At 37.5% G+C, this 14,620-nt stretch overlaps 1 protein-coding gene across 9 annotated transcripts in view; it reads right to left on the bottom strand.

Annotated features, from left to right (window-relative positions):
• Window positions 1-389: 389 nt before the first annotated feature.
• cacna1ea (calcium channel, voltage-dependent, R type, alpha 1E subunit a) overlaps window positions 390-14,620 on the bottom strand; it is a 149,566-nt gene continuing 135,335 nt past the window's right edge. For 4 of the 9 annotated variants that reach the window (XM_079897245.1, XM_079897250.1, XM_079897251.1 and 1 more), the window contains 15 exons: window positions 13,858-13,968; window positions 13,636-13,701; window positions 13,389-13,480; window positions 13,026-13,200; window positions 12,525-12,652; window positions 9,839-9,935; window positions 8,934-9,039; window positions 8,718-8,825; window positions 8,413-8,513; window positions 8,053-8,159; window positions 6,542-6,665; window positions 4,847-4,975; window positions 3,933-4,077; window positions 3,558-3,733; window positions 390-3,071 (listed from right to left, as the gene is read on the bottom strand). In XM_079897245.1, coding sequence (XP_079753371.1) covers window positions 2,580-3,071; window positions 3,558-3,733; window positions 3,933-4,077; window positions 4,847-4,975; window positions 6,542-6,665; window positions 8,053-8,159; window positions 8,413-8,513; window positions 8,718-8,825; window positions 8,934-9,039; window positions 9,839-9,935; window positions 12,525-12,652; window positions 13,026-13,200; window positions 13,389-13,480; window positions 13,636-13,701; window positions 13,858-13,968 — 2,157 coding nt within the window. In that variant the 3' untranslated portion in view covers window positions 390-2,579. Of the gene's footprint in view, window positions 3,072-3,557; window positions 3,734-3,932; window positions 4,078-4,846; window positions 4,976-6,541; window positions 6,666-8,052; window positions 8,160-8,412; window positions 8,514-8,717; window positions 8,826-8,933; window positions 9,040-9,838; window positions 9,936-11,215; window positions 11,313-12,524; window positions 12,653-13,025; window positions 13,201-13,388; window positions 13,481-13,635; window positions 13,702-13,857; window positions 13,969-14,620 lie in introns of all 9 variants that reach the window. The other 5 variants (XM_079897246.1, XM_079897253.1, XM_079897248.1 and 2 more) reach the window with 4 other exon arrangements.

Genomic DNA, 14,620 nt, shown 5'->3' with positions numbered 1-14,620 from the left:
CTCAGAAATGTTTCTAAAATTATCCTTACAGTCTAAGACTATATATTTTGCACGTCGTGGGCATTCTCACTTTTTGTTTCTACAGAAAAACAGATGGTTGGGCTTCCACGAAAGTGGGACAGGCCAAATATAGACAGCAGCAGTAAATCATCATCCACAACAGGCTGCTGAAGCGCTATAGAGAATCTCACAGTTTGAAATTGAGTTTATAAATAAACGTGATACTGCCAATGGAGCCATAAAGAAGAAAAAGTTTTCAACTCCCTTAGAGCAATATGCTAGAGCAGAGAATCAACTCTAACCACTGACACATGGCATAGCATCATATGCAAACTGTTAAACAAACCACACAGAACATCGAGATTTAGGAAGAAGAGATTCTGGTGCGACAGGTTTTTTTTTTATTTATTTCATATAATTCACAAGGCAGCGACCCCCAGTAGGTCAGGTAGAACAAGTATCAAATACTCTCTATTCACATTCAGGAACATGTCAAGAAAACAAATTACAACACAACACATGATACAGAAATTCTCTTGAGGGGCAACTGATCTTAAAATGTTTTTTTATTAAGATGCTGGATATGCAGAAACTAACCAAAGATGTTTTTTTGAAATAAAAATGCTATGTAATTATCTTTGCTTTTTTCTTTGCAGTTTTTGAGGGGAATTGAGAGAGAAGGCCGGCCTGAAGTGGCATGTTGGGTGACCAATACAATTGCTCCATATTTCTACTACAATACTCTAAAGAATAATTTTACACGTTATGCCCGTTTCCTACAGCTACATTTCAATCGCTACTCACCCACATTCGGCCTAAACGTCCATTTCGAATTTCTACAAATGCATTCATAAGAGCAGCATTTCTGCTAGGCCAAGCACGTAAGAGGGAGTTGATGCTTGCCATCAATTTAAACTACAGGACTCGTTCAGTTTCTAAGCCAAACTATAAATGGAAATTCACAGTAAACATTACAAATGAACCCAGAGGCAACAAATGCTCATTGTAATTGAAGCATTCTGTTAATAGTGCTTGAGGGGTGAATCACACTAAAACATGTTCAGGTCAAATTATACCCAACATTTTGTTGTTTTTTGAAATGATAATTTGCATAGGAAGCAAGGAAATCTATTTTTGTACAATTAGGATTATTTGCATTGACATTTAATTTCATGACAATTTTCCTCCAATTTATCATTACTGCAATGCATCCAGAACTTTAGAGATTTTGTAGTTTTATAATTGATAATATTATTCTCATAAGATTTTACAACATAAATACTTCACAACTAAATGTGTTTTTTCATTTTGAAGCAACCCATTTTACTTTTGTATTGTATTTACTGTACACAACATGATATGTTACAATGCAAATATTCGTAATGGTATTAAAATAGGGATTATATGCTAAATATAATTGCTTATTTTTTTCCTCTTGGTTTTGGGGTGAAATAATGACCCAGACAGGCTTTGTGAGATTCACCAAAAGAGAGACTTTTAAGAGATTTCTTAAGGGCCAAGAAAAATCAGCTGGTTAAAAATGAAATGATAAGTCTAATCAAACATAACTTGGAGTGTGTGAACCATGTCCATTTCAAATAGTTTGCATTACAAGTATAAAGGACATGGATTGGTCATCGTGTCACAAAAGATAACATCTTTAAGACAATTTAGGTTCTTTACAGAAAACATGGCTTGAAGACTTCTCAGTACATATACCGGATTTGTAATATTTACATATGGTACACGAGTCCTCCACATAGACTCTATTGTTAAAGGCCAGGATGTCACCTGGATCCACTTGCATTAAACGTCATGCACAATTCATCAGGTCCTTCAAGTCCCTGTTACCTTCACGGAATGTCAGTCATTATTACGATATGTAGTTAAAGGGGTATTTACCTCTCGCCATGGACAGACTGAACATCACTGCATGCGCTCTGAGTGTGTGTACTGAAATGTATGTGTGTGTGTACCCCTAAATGAACCAGTGACACAGGTAGCAGAACAATCAGGATGTCAAAGCCCTGGTTACGCATCTGTTCTCTGCCCATCAGCCTCTAGAAATGAAAAAGAAGTGGCATACACATGTATGTTGCTGTATACCATGCTGGGAAAGGACTATGTAAACGCTGTGTTTGAACACACTGTCCTTATTGGCATTATACAGGTATTCTGCTGATGGGACGTCTCAAAATGTTTAGTCAGGTTTGGAAACCTGAGTGCGTTCGGGCATGGCCCGAATCCTAATAACGAGTTTGGATTCATCTGCATTAGCCTGTGCTTGATCTGCGAGGTGGGTCCAGAGAAAGTGTTAGGGCACAAACCTGTTCTTTAACCTCAGTGTGCTCATGCTAGGACTGCTGATCATTTCAGAATGTTTCCATTTAATCACAAGCAGGCTGTGATCTTCAGGTCTTTTGTATGGTTCTTCTGAGAGGATTACACAACTCTGATCAGACTCCACATTCACAGATACACAAATAAACACACACAGGCATATTTTTCCTTGGATTGAGGCACAAAGTCCAGAGGCATCAATCCACCCCGTAAGGTGACACAGAATCTTCTACACATCCCTAACACCGGTCATCCTCATCAGTGTCACTGAGAAGCTCACAGCCTGACGTCCCAGGCGTGGCTTGTCCTAGTCGTTTACGGAAATGTCCATTAGGCACCTGCCAGGTGTGACGTAGTTGTGGGGCAGAACTGATGGTGTTGGAGCGGCCCAGGCTGGTTGCTATGGCAGCCTCGAAAGTGAGAGTCTCTTCCACACCGGTTGAGTCCGGACTGTTAACGTCCTCCTGCAGTGTCAGGTATGGCTCCGAAATGTATCGGTGAGGGGTGGAGTGGGCCATGGCTGTGCCAGGACCAGTCCCAGTTGGCTCCTCCCCTTCCTCTGCGGGCTTGGCCCTTGACTGAGCCTCTCCCAGGTCGGGATTGGCACGGCACACTAAAGGAGAGTAGGAGATGTGGGGCCGAGGACGAGAAGGTGTCTTTGGGAGTTGCCGACGCCCTCGAGGCGTCCCTGAATCAGAAGTGGAGGGAATTGGGCTGCTTGAACTATTTCCCTATAGGATTGTAGGTAAATAGACATACAGAAAGAAAAAGAAACAAATTAGGTGATGAAGGGATGAAATAAATGCATAATTAGAAGTCCTTCAATGTACACTGGAATTCAAAGTTTGGGGTTGTTAGATTTTTTTATGTTTTTGAAAGAAGTACCTTATGATCACCAAGACTGCAAAAATACAGTAAAAATAGTAAAACTGTGAAATATTATTACAATTTAAAATAACTGTTTTCTATTTTAATATATTTTAAAATATAATTTATTCCTGTGATGGCAAGGGAGAATTTTCAGCAGCAATTACTCTAGTCTTCAGTGTCACATGATCCTTTAGAAATCATTCCAATGTGCTGATTTGGTGATTTTTTTGTGAAAAAAACAACAACAACTTACCGACCACAGATTTTGCATTAGTAATATGTTTGCTTACCCTAGAAAACACTAAATATTCTGCTGGGTAAAAGTGCACATGTGTTTGTGTCCTCACCTGTCTGAGGGTTGTGTGCTTCCTGCCCTCACTGGGTGACCGAGAGTGGCGTCTCTCCTGGGACTGACTCCTTTCCTCTGAGTTACATCGAGACACGTCTGGAGACAGCAGGTGTCTTCGCTCTTTAGACCGTCCTCTCTCCTTGTCCACTGGCTCCCGCAGGTTTGATCTGACAGCTGCACATGCACAAACATAAGCATATGTTGAGACATGTGCAGCCACAAAACACATATAAATGTGGCCTTGACCTGGAAATCGTCACAGAGTACACAAGTCCGATATCATCGAAAGACTTGTATCATTACGTTTTTTCAGTTTTAGTATTGACATGGTATTTTAGTACCCACGCTTCTGACAGCCCTACTGCAAACTCACCTCTGAAGCTTCTTTGTCTGGGTCTCTCCAGTCGGTCAGGGCTCACCCTCTCCAGAGAGAACTCTTCCTGCCAGTCACCATTCACACACTGATCACCAATCGTGGAGAATGAACGCTTCATCAGTTTGCTCTCTGAAGATACCTGCTGTACATGTGCGAAACACAAAAACACACAGACCACACATACAAACCCCAAGAGCACACACGCATCAACAAACGGCCAAACACAGACACAAAAAACAAAACAAAGTCATGTTATGGTTTAATATTTACACACTCTCTCTCTTTGAAACCGTGCATAGTGACATAACACTAAACAATGTAAATGAAATGAGTTTCTGAACTGAGTTCTAACAAAGGCAACCACCACCTCCTAACATTCCCTGCAGAAAAAAACAGGTTGGTCAAGCTGATTAAATTGATTGGTTTCTAGTAGCTGGTTACACCATTGGTTCCCACTAAATTAAACCACCAGTTCTATCCAGGTTGACCTTTAGCACACCATTTAATCAACCGTTAACGGTTTACCATATTTTACCATATTTAAAGCATATATAACATTAACACTTTTTATTTTTTTATTTTATACATTAATATTATACCCATAACATTTATATTACTTTAATATTTATATAAATTATTTCAATATTAATATAACAATATTAGAATTGCAATTATTTTACCATAACTCATATTTTAAACACTATGATTTCATATTAATATTTTCAGAGGCATGACTACATAAACATGTTACCACTCAAATCAGAATTTTTAGACTTTCCAACAGGGTGAGCCATTACAGTCCCATCAAATCACAAACTACACCTTTCTACCCATTTCTTCCATTCCCTCTTTGGGACCAATGCCAACACTGATGCTAACCACAGTGCAGACTAGGCTAACACAGGTAGTACCTGTGGCTCTACCTCCAGGCGAGGCATGGAAGAGGCTCGGATAGAGATGCCTCTCCCTGGCACTTGCAGAGGATCGGCCTGCATGCTACTGGGGCACATCACACTGCTAAATTCTTTGTGCTCTGGCACCTACGCAGTTAGAGAGAGAAAAAACGGGGAGGAGGAAGAGACATTCAATCCTTACTAAAAAAAAAGATATACTTAGCATTGCACCAAATGCCCATTCGTTCTATTCACCATCAGAAGTGGACAATGTAATAATCTTAATGTAACAACCTGGCTAATGTTATACTCTTTTAGAAGCAAAGTGTTCATTTAAAGTTTATATTCAAAAAGATAGAGTAGAGGAAAAGTAAAGTGGCAAGAGTGAAGCACCATAAGCACAACATAGAGCCATTACGAATAAGCAACTCATAGGGGGTGTAGAGAGTTTCAAAGCAAAAGCCACACATACTGGGCGTACTCACAAGCGCTCTTGCACAAAAGAGTTTCAAACATAAACCAACTTAAAATCCCTTGATACATCTAGCATTATATCACAGTTCATGGAAGAGAGGCAAAGAAAAAGCTACCAAGAGGGGAAGCAAATAAGAGTACAGATAAGAGCACAGAAAGACTGTATAACTGATCACTGGTTATATAAGTGATGGATGTTATCTTGACCTAGCAGTCTAACCTTGAGAAACCACATCAATACACCCTTCTGAACCTTAAAAAAACAACTCTCTAAAATCTCTTCCTTTACAAGGCCAGAAGGCAAATAATAAAGGGATGGCAATAAAGCTGCAAAATGTGAAAAAAAAATGAGTCAGGAAATGTAGAAGTATCATGCAAGGTTGTGAACCAGAGAGGTGATGTCCATGCAGATGACTTCATGATAGATTAGACGTCAGTCCAATATGTATCTCATTATTAAGATTTACCAAAGCATGATTTTTTTTCTTATGCTGGGGAAAATTACTTCTATATGCTTTAGAGTGGCAGCCACTCAATTAATGAAGTAATTTACATATAGCGTGGCCTTTTGATAAAATCTGGACAGTGTTGATTATATCTCTTGCTGTGAACATTTTTATAATAGCTTAAACGAATCTACTCGCTTTTGAAAATCTGACAAACCATTGCCAGACAAAAAGATATGAAAGTTGGAGTTTTGTGACTTTTAGTCCAAGTTCACAAAATAAACTTTTAGCACATAACTGACAATGGACATTTGAATTAGCAATTTAACAACCCAGAGTCAATTATTTTGCTTGCACTGTTGTTGTTTTTTTAGTTGCCTACATAAGCATACACACTACCCACAGTCTCAGACACAGTCTCAATTAAAGTCTGTGCTTTGCCAATCACATCTCAAAATAGATTCAGAATATTTTGTTCCACCTTTATATTCCTAAAACTTTCACAAATGGATCAGTGTCTTTGGCCTATTATCTTTTGTAACTGTTTTATAACCTGAATTATTCATAAACCGTCATGGAATAAAAAATTGAGCATGAGCGTGAATTCACATACTGTTTGAGAATTTTAAATAGATAGTGAATTTGAATGTTTCACAAAACAAAGCAGCTATCAGCTATTTCATGCACATATGTAAAACAATGAATAAAATGCAAGACAAGTCAAGGCTTACTGTGCCAATATGTCTGAGATGAAATGCATTTCATTGTGTGTTTAGGATTTAGTTTCTCCTACCATGCTCTGGAGGTGATAGTGGTGTTGGTATTCCTCCCTCTCCTCCATGGTGTCTTGGCCCAAGGGCTGCATGAAGAGATCTTGAGGGGAGATGGGACTCAGTGCCACAAACCCACCTCTAGTGCTGAATAAACAACAGATAAACTTATCAATTATGCTCATGATGGTATGCACCACAAATGTGTCACCAAACAAGGTTTGTTTTGGGGGATCAGAAATGAGTAGATAATTAAAAATGCCAATCAGTTCAACAGTTTATGTCACGTTGTTGGATAAAATAAAAAATATCAAGACCTTCATGCTAGGTTAATTGTGTTATGTAAAAAAATGTCAATCTTTATCACAAAATAAATAAAAAATTGTGCCTCTAATGCTTTTAAATATTGCACCATATACAGAAGAATAAAAATAACTAATGGAAAGAGGTGCAGACCGGGGTTATTATGGTTAACTAAAACTAAAGGGTTAGTTCACCCAAAAATGAAAATTCTGTCAGTAATTACTCACCCTCATGTTGTTCCAACCCTGTAAGACTTTCGTTCTTATTCGGAACACAAATTAAGATATTTTTTTATGAAATCTGAGAGCTGTCTCACTCCTCCATAGGCTTCAATGTTACTGAAACTTGCCTGCCCAGAAAAGTTAGTAAAGACAATGTTTAAAATAGTGACTACAGTGGCTCAACATAAAGTTTATCAAGCCTTTATAAACTTAAAGTAAAAATAAAGTCGTTATTTTTTTTTTTTTTTTTTTGCGCACAAAAAGTATTCTCGGAGGAGGAGTGAGCCAGCTCTCAGATTTAATCAAAAATATCTTAATTTGTGTTCTGAAGAAGAACGAAAGTCTTACGGGATTGGAACAACATGAGGGTGAGTAATTACTGACAGGATTTTCACTTTAGGGTGAACTAACCTTTTAATATCAAAACCAAAAAAAAAATCATTACTTGAAATAAATTTTTTTTTTTTTTAAATTAACATTTCAGTTTTGATTTGTATGCTGTTTATTGTTGGTGATGATCACGTTATTTTACATATGCATATGTGATTACATGTGCTATCGCTTGTTTCTGCATCTTAGCCTGTGTTTTGATCAGGAGATTCAGTTCTCTTTCAGAAGATGCGTAATAGCGGAAAGCCGTAAAAAAGGGGAAGCACTATCTAATAAAAGACTAGAAAACTCGTAAAATGCCAGGGAAAGAGTTAATAATTAAATCTAAAAACAAAAACATACAAAAAACTACATATGTATATATATATATATATATATATATATATATATAAAACACAAAACAACATTGATAAAACTTAACTAAAATTAAAACAGAAAATATGAAAGTAAAATCTAATTCAAAATATTAATAAAAACCATAATAGTATATCAATTATATCAAAATAACAACAGTTTAGACAAATACAGGGCCAATATAAGTACACACACACACACACACACACACACACACACACACACACACACACACACACACACACACACACAACATGTACAATTACAGGGCAGATCCTGCACTGTGGGACAGGAATGGCAGAGCCTTGGCACTGCAGAGAATGTCCTGTGGCAGTGAGGATGCATCCATGCGTTGGAACATCGGTGCATGTTTCTGCAAGACAACATTAGATGGTCAGCACAATCTCTCCAGTGACACAGTGACCTGGTTCCCCACAAAGCAGCACATCTTTCCAGCTTCAGGAAGTATAGCAGAAATATGAGTTTTTTTCTGTTGTGTCTATTCAGAACCCCACTCTATACAGTTAGATATTGCATTCATAAGCTGATTCAATTGGCCTAAAGTTGTGAGTCGGCTGTTCTTTAGCTCTCGAGTTCTTGTTGCAGGAGGTAAAATACATCTCTACCTGTTCTTCAAGCTGTTGACGGAGCTTCTTAGCTTTGTTCTGCTTGTAGTAGTCCATGATCATCATAGCTGCATAGATCTTCCCAATGGTCATGTCACTGGCTGGAAAAAAAGTTTTGTTTATTGTAGAAAACATTTCAATGCAGGGTGCAAATTACACTTTTAGGGGAGTAAGTGGGCGCCTCTAGTGGCCAAACTAGTACAACAAGCTGAACTTTCACAGCCAAGGTGAATTATACTGATAAAAAATATAAGATGGTGTTCAAGCTTTAAGAATACAAAAACCTGAGATACAGGATCTCTCACCTTTGTTAATGGGTACAAGAAAATCAAGAGATTTCTGAGAGAGGTGTGGCCAGATGACACTGATTTCCTTCTGCAATTCTACGTCCATCTGACCCCTGTCCTCACCTCCTGTTACACAATTGAACCATTAGAAACAGTTGAACAAATATTATTGTGCAAAAAAAAAAAAATCAAAGTTTGATTTTTAAGGAACTGTAAATGATCAGTGATGCCAACCTCGAGCAATTTTAATGTCCAGTGCGGTGCGTATCAGGGCCATAAGTGTGGAGGTGAAATGGACGGACATGTCCTCATCCACTGGCATGTTCATCAGAACCAACCGCTGAGAGCAAGTCACCACCAGGACAAAATACAAATTAAATTCAAGAATTGCAAAAGTAAAAAGTGAGTGCACATTTAAAAAAAAAAAAGTCATCTAGGTTTAGTTGTCGTTTAACTTTTACAAATAACACAAAGATGTCACAACACCACGCATTCATGCACATAGTTGAAACACATATATTGGATAGAGACAGAGTAGAAATGTATGCATAGAAACTGGAAAAGTCTGAAGGATCACACTTTATGAATATGCCCTTTGCAATATGTCTTTAACATGGGAATAAGCGTCAGGGTTATGCCAGTGTTTTGAAGACATTAAGGTGACATATTCAAATAAAGTATCATTGGTGGATGTACAGGGACTTTACGGCAGGATGATTAAAAGACAATGACAAACAATAACATCACTGATAGTCTATGAATTATAATAATATAGTTATACTATATGTATTGCAATTATTTGACATTCAGTGGCCCTAAAACACTACAAATATCATTGCATTAGATACAAAACATGAAATCAAGAGTTATCTGCAAACAAATGATACTATTTTAATTTATTTTTAACTAACTTGTGTCTCACAAATAATTGTCACTTGGATCAATATCCTTTTAAATAATACAAAAATATATTTTTACGTAAAGATATTCATATACTTTGGCTTAAGTGTCCAAATACTTTGAGTAAATAAAGTATTTATAAATACAAATAAATAATTGAGGCCACTGTAATTACATCCTTTAGCTTGAGCCTCTTGAAAACAAGCAGACTTCATTTAAATTGTAATGCTGCAGACTACCTTATACGCCAATTTGGAGGGGCATTTCTTGCCCAGACCAAGCGGTGGCGACATGCAGGTCAGCATCTCGTACATATCAGTGTAATGAATACGGCCACTGGGAGGGGGTAGTCACCAGGGGCAATGTGATGAAGAGGAGGAGGAGGAAGAAGAATTGGGCATTCCCAAGGAACGAGGGAGGAGAGGAAGTTTGGCGTGGAGGAAAAAAGGAAACAACAGAAAAGATAGAGGAAGAAGGAAGAGACAGGAAAGGGAAGGTCATTTAAATGCGTTTCATACTTAAGAAAAGAAAAACGGTCAAAAGGGAAACTGATTAAACACAGAGGTGAGGCCAGGTGGAGGTTTTTCTATGCAATGCAGGCATAGAAGAGGCTATAGGAGAGAAAATATTAAAACAGCCAAAGATCTGAAGAGTCAAGCAGGTGGATCCGAGGGTTTGACAGGGTGTATTGAAAAGGAAACCCTGCTATTATAATACATAAACCCACAGGGGTAAATTTGCTTAGGGTCAGAAATTAGCAGGGACTTTGGGTAAAAATGACAACAAAATTAATTTTTCCATGTCATGAATTCCTGAAATTTAATTTTTAACATCAGATGTATTTTGTGAACTTTAAATTATCTAGTTAATTATTTAGATTTTATTTGAATGAGATAAATAAATAAATCATACAATAAAATATAAAAATTTAGTTGTTTTAGCTTAGATATACATCTTCCGATGCTACTTGGACACATCCTCAGTGATGAACCAGTGGTCATAGGATATTTTGGGTCTTTAATAGACTCTCGTCCGGGCAACCCAACCAGGGGTAATCAGCCCCTGACCCAAAAAATATCCCCTCATAAAGTAAAAACTGGCAAGTAGCAAATATATCCCTTAGAAATATAAAGTTATTTTTTGACACCGTGGTAGGTCAGGGCAGGGGCATAATCTTCTCTTGATTTACAAACAGGTGAGACAATGGTGAACACGAGGAGTCTGCCCTCCTCTAACCTTAAACCCACATTTATGGAATTATGTTCACTAAAAGCCCCAAATCCAATTCATACACAGAGAGACTGAATCCCACTGACATCCGTTGGCAGTGTTAGATATTATCTAATCGAGTTCACTGATGGATGGCTCTCAGTGTCATTAACTGCAGCAGTTATTCACACTTCAGGAGCGGGATGCAGGCCAAAGGGATGAGCTGTCTCTCTGTGCACTGAGCTCTTGTCTCTGCCAGTCTTTGACCCGGTGGAAAGTAGCACTGGAGTAAATCACAGGAACGAGAGGGGAGTAAAGGGTGGTAGCTAGTGAAGAAGTAGGGAATGATAAAAGAAGAGGAGGAGAGAGAGAGGCAGAGGGGTAGTTTTTTCGTGGGTGAGCCAAACCTTGCATGCCACCCTGTAGGGACAATTCTTTCCAAAGCCCAGAGGAGGTGATATTGAGCGTACTACTTTGTACATCTCCTTATAGTGTAGTTTTCCACTGGAGAAGGAAATACTGTCCGTTAATGGTAAATAGACAATGTCAAGTTAAATGTAGGAGTGGTAATTTTTCATGAAATATACCTTAAAAGGGTCATATCATACATAAGTGATTTTTTTCACCAAAAGCCTCATAATTCATGACCGTTTTAAGCCATCTCTGAACCATTGGGCCCTATTTTAACGATCTAAGCACATGGTCTAAAGCACAAGTGCACTTAGGGCGTGTCCGAATCCACTTTTGCTAGTTTAATGAGGGGAGAAATGGTCGGCGCGCAAGGCACATGGTCTAAAAGGGTCGTCCCTATTCTCTTAAAGAGCAATGGGTGTGTTTTGGGCGTAACGTGAAAAAAACCAATCAGAGTGTAATTTCCCATTCCCTTTAAAAGCCAGTTGTGTTGCGCCATGGCGGGTTGCTATTTACAGTGGGTCCCATTGTGGATCCACCTATAGGCGCACATTACTAACGCACTCTTTAAATAACAAAAAAAAAAATACTGCACCATTGACTTTAGACTAGGTTTCAGTTGGTCAATGGCGCAGTCTATTTCCTCAAAATAGCAACGCTCCATCAATGTGCCTGAACACACCTTGTTTTCAGACCAGCACGCCCATGGAGGCACAAATGGGCGCTATTTAAACAACATGGTGAAGGACGTGAAAAAGATAACTGGGTCAGGCTCACACTTGTGTCACGCATGGCGCTGCATTGCACTGGGTGTATGATAGGGCCCTTAGAATCAAACATGCCTTTCTTTGCTGCTGTAAAGCAAATGCACAGAATGACCAATTTCTGCAGCTTTGTGCCAGTAAATGAGATCTGAATACTGCAAACAAATTGTTTTCTTATACTGAACTCTTATATCAAAATAACAAAGAAATTTGATTATCCATGATATGACCCCTTTAAATCATCCTACAGTGTTTTTAAATTTGTGTGAAGAGAGACACAAAAGCATTACTGACAATTTCAAAACAAAATTATACAGTTCATTTTACAAATTACATTCATGCAGCATACTTGTATAACACCCAACTGTTAACAAACATCTGTATTAGTTTATATATAATATAATTTTATATACTGTTAAATTATATATAATAAATATAATATTTTTTGCAGAATAAGAAAAAATTCAGTCTATCATATAATTTTTTGAACGTTTGTATTGCATTTGATAAACTGAAGAGAGTGGAGAGCTGCATCTCTCACCATGCTGCGCGGTCATACTCTCCCCAGATCCGTATAAACTCATCCAAGTGGTGAGGACCCAGAATGGACGAGTCACGTGTCAGGTACTCAAAATTATCCATGATCACAGCCACAAACAGATTTAGCATCTGAAAGAAAGATAGATTTCATAGATTTTCAGAATTCATTCCGCATTCCGTTTTAAAGAGCTCAAGCATTTAAAGGGGCAGATAACAAACCTGCAGTGTGCACAGTGTTCTTTGTGTGGACGCTTTTACAGTTTTCATTATGGTTATCTATATAGTTATCGTTCTTGGTATGAACGGTGGTCTTAAGAGTGTTAAGCATTGGCGGAGATTAATGTTTTCCTTCATTTTATTATTTATTTATTTTTTACTTTTTCAGATCATTTGTTTTCATTTTAAAATGGATTTGGTGTGAAAAGGCCTTAATTTTGTGGGTTTTAAGTGTAAAGGTTTGTAATGATGTGTATTTGTGTCATTAAACTGTATAGCTTCTCACCAAAAAAGAACTGAAGAAGATGAAGGATACAAAGTAGAAGTATGCAAAGTCGGTACCACATTCTTTTTTCATCCCCTTTGTTGAGTTGTTGAGAGGAATTGAGTTGTCTATTTCACACTCCTTTTCTCCTAAACACGATAACATGATTTCCTGCCATGACTCACCTGTTGCACTCCTAAACACATACACACATATACGTATATCATAAATTAAGACACATTTATTCATCCCCAAAAGGTAGTCTGGTTCATTGCATTGGTTTTATAGTGAAATAATTAATATAAAATAAAATGTAGCACCTGTTTTTAACAACAAAAAGAAAGAACATTAAAACAGATGCAGAAATTATAAAAATAATCTTACCTGAACAACAGCATGAGTGCACCAAAGAATGATTTAAAGTTATTGTGTGTGTTGATTTGGCTTTTGTCATTTAGCTTGATGTTGCCGAATACCTTTAGGAAGATTAAAAACACACAAGAGGGGTCTGTCACATTTACAGTCTTAACAAAGTAAAGTAAGAGAAAATGTGTCAAAGAAACGAAGGAAGACACAGAGAGAAGAATATAAAGATGGAGACAGACTGTCTAGGGACAAAGACAACCTTTACCTGCATGCCAATGATGGCATAGATGAAAAACAGCATGGCGATGAGCAAACAGACATACGGAAGAGCCTGCAAGACAAATCTCATGTTAAACTTACAGAATTTTTTTTTATAATAAGCCGTTTTGGTTCAAATAAAAGCAAAAACAGTGTTTAGAAGAAGAAGAATAAAAAGAAGAATAAAGGATCTCAATATCATGCCAATGGAGTTAAAGACATGTCTGACCTTGAAAGACTGGACAAAGGTCCAGAGCAGAATACGGATGGTGTAGCCCTGACGCAGAAGTTTAATCAGCCGAGCTGCCCGGAATAGCTTAAGAAAGCCCATACTAAAAGGCTGAAAAACCAATCAGAACACAGAGGTGATGCTTATGCAAATAAATACTGGAGACAAAATAGAATATGAAGGTCATTACTTGTCGAAGAAAATACTGAGTACATAGCAATCAAAAGTCGCTTGAGCATGCATATCAGTATAGGCTAAAAAGCAATTAGAATACAGACATTATTGCTCATGCAAACAACTACTGCATACAAATCAAGCAGAATTAGAGCTGCACGATTACTTGTTAAAAAACTTGTGTAAACAACCACGCAATCTTATTCATAAATGACAACACTTCGGCTTTGTCTATTAAACCTATGACAAGTACGATCACAGCGAAGATTTAGATCTGCATTGGTGCTGCTGCTGATTCAGAAAGAGAAGTTGTCATGTATAGGCATAAAACAATATATTTTCAACCACACAATATGATTATTTCTGTCTTACAATTTAGATTATCACAGAATTACTGGGATAAAAGTTTATAGTTCGGATATAAACACTGATGTCAACGGTAGCGATCAGAGTAAATCACCTATTTAAAGTAACTTGACGCTTCAAATAAACATTGTACTGATTACATTGTTACACCAGTAAAATGTTTTATTAGTCATTGAATCATTCATTCAAACCGTAAAAAATAAATAAAAAAGTTATTCAAATT

The sequence above is a fragment of the Squalius cephalus genome (genome assembly GCF_949319135.1).
Source record: "Squalius cephalus genome assembly, chromosome: 16".
Taxonomy (NCBI): Eukaryota; Metazoa; Chordata; class Actinopteri; order Cypriniformes; family Leuciscidae; genus Squalius; species Squalius cephalus.
This window is presented reverse-complemented; position numbering and strand designations above follow the sequence as displayed.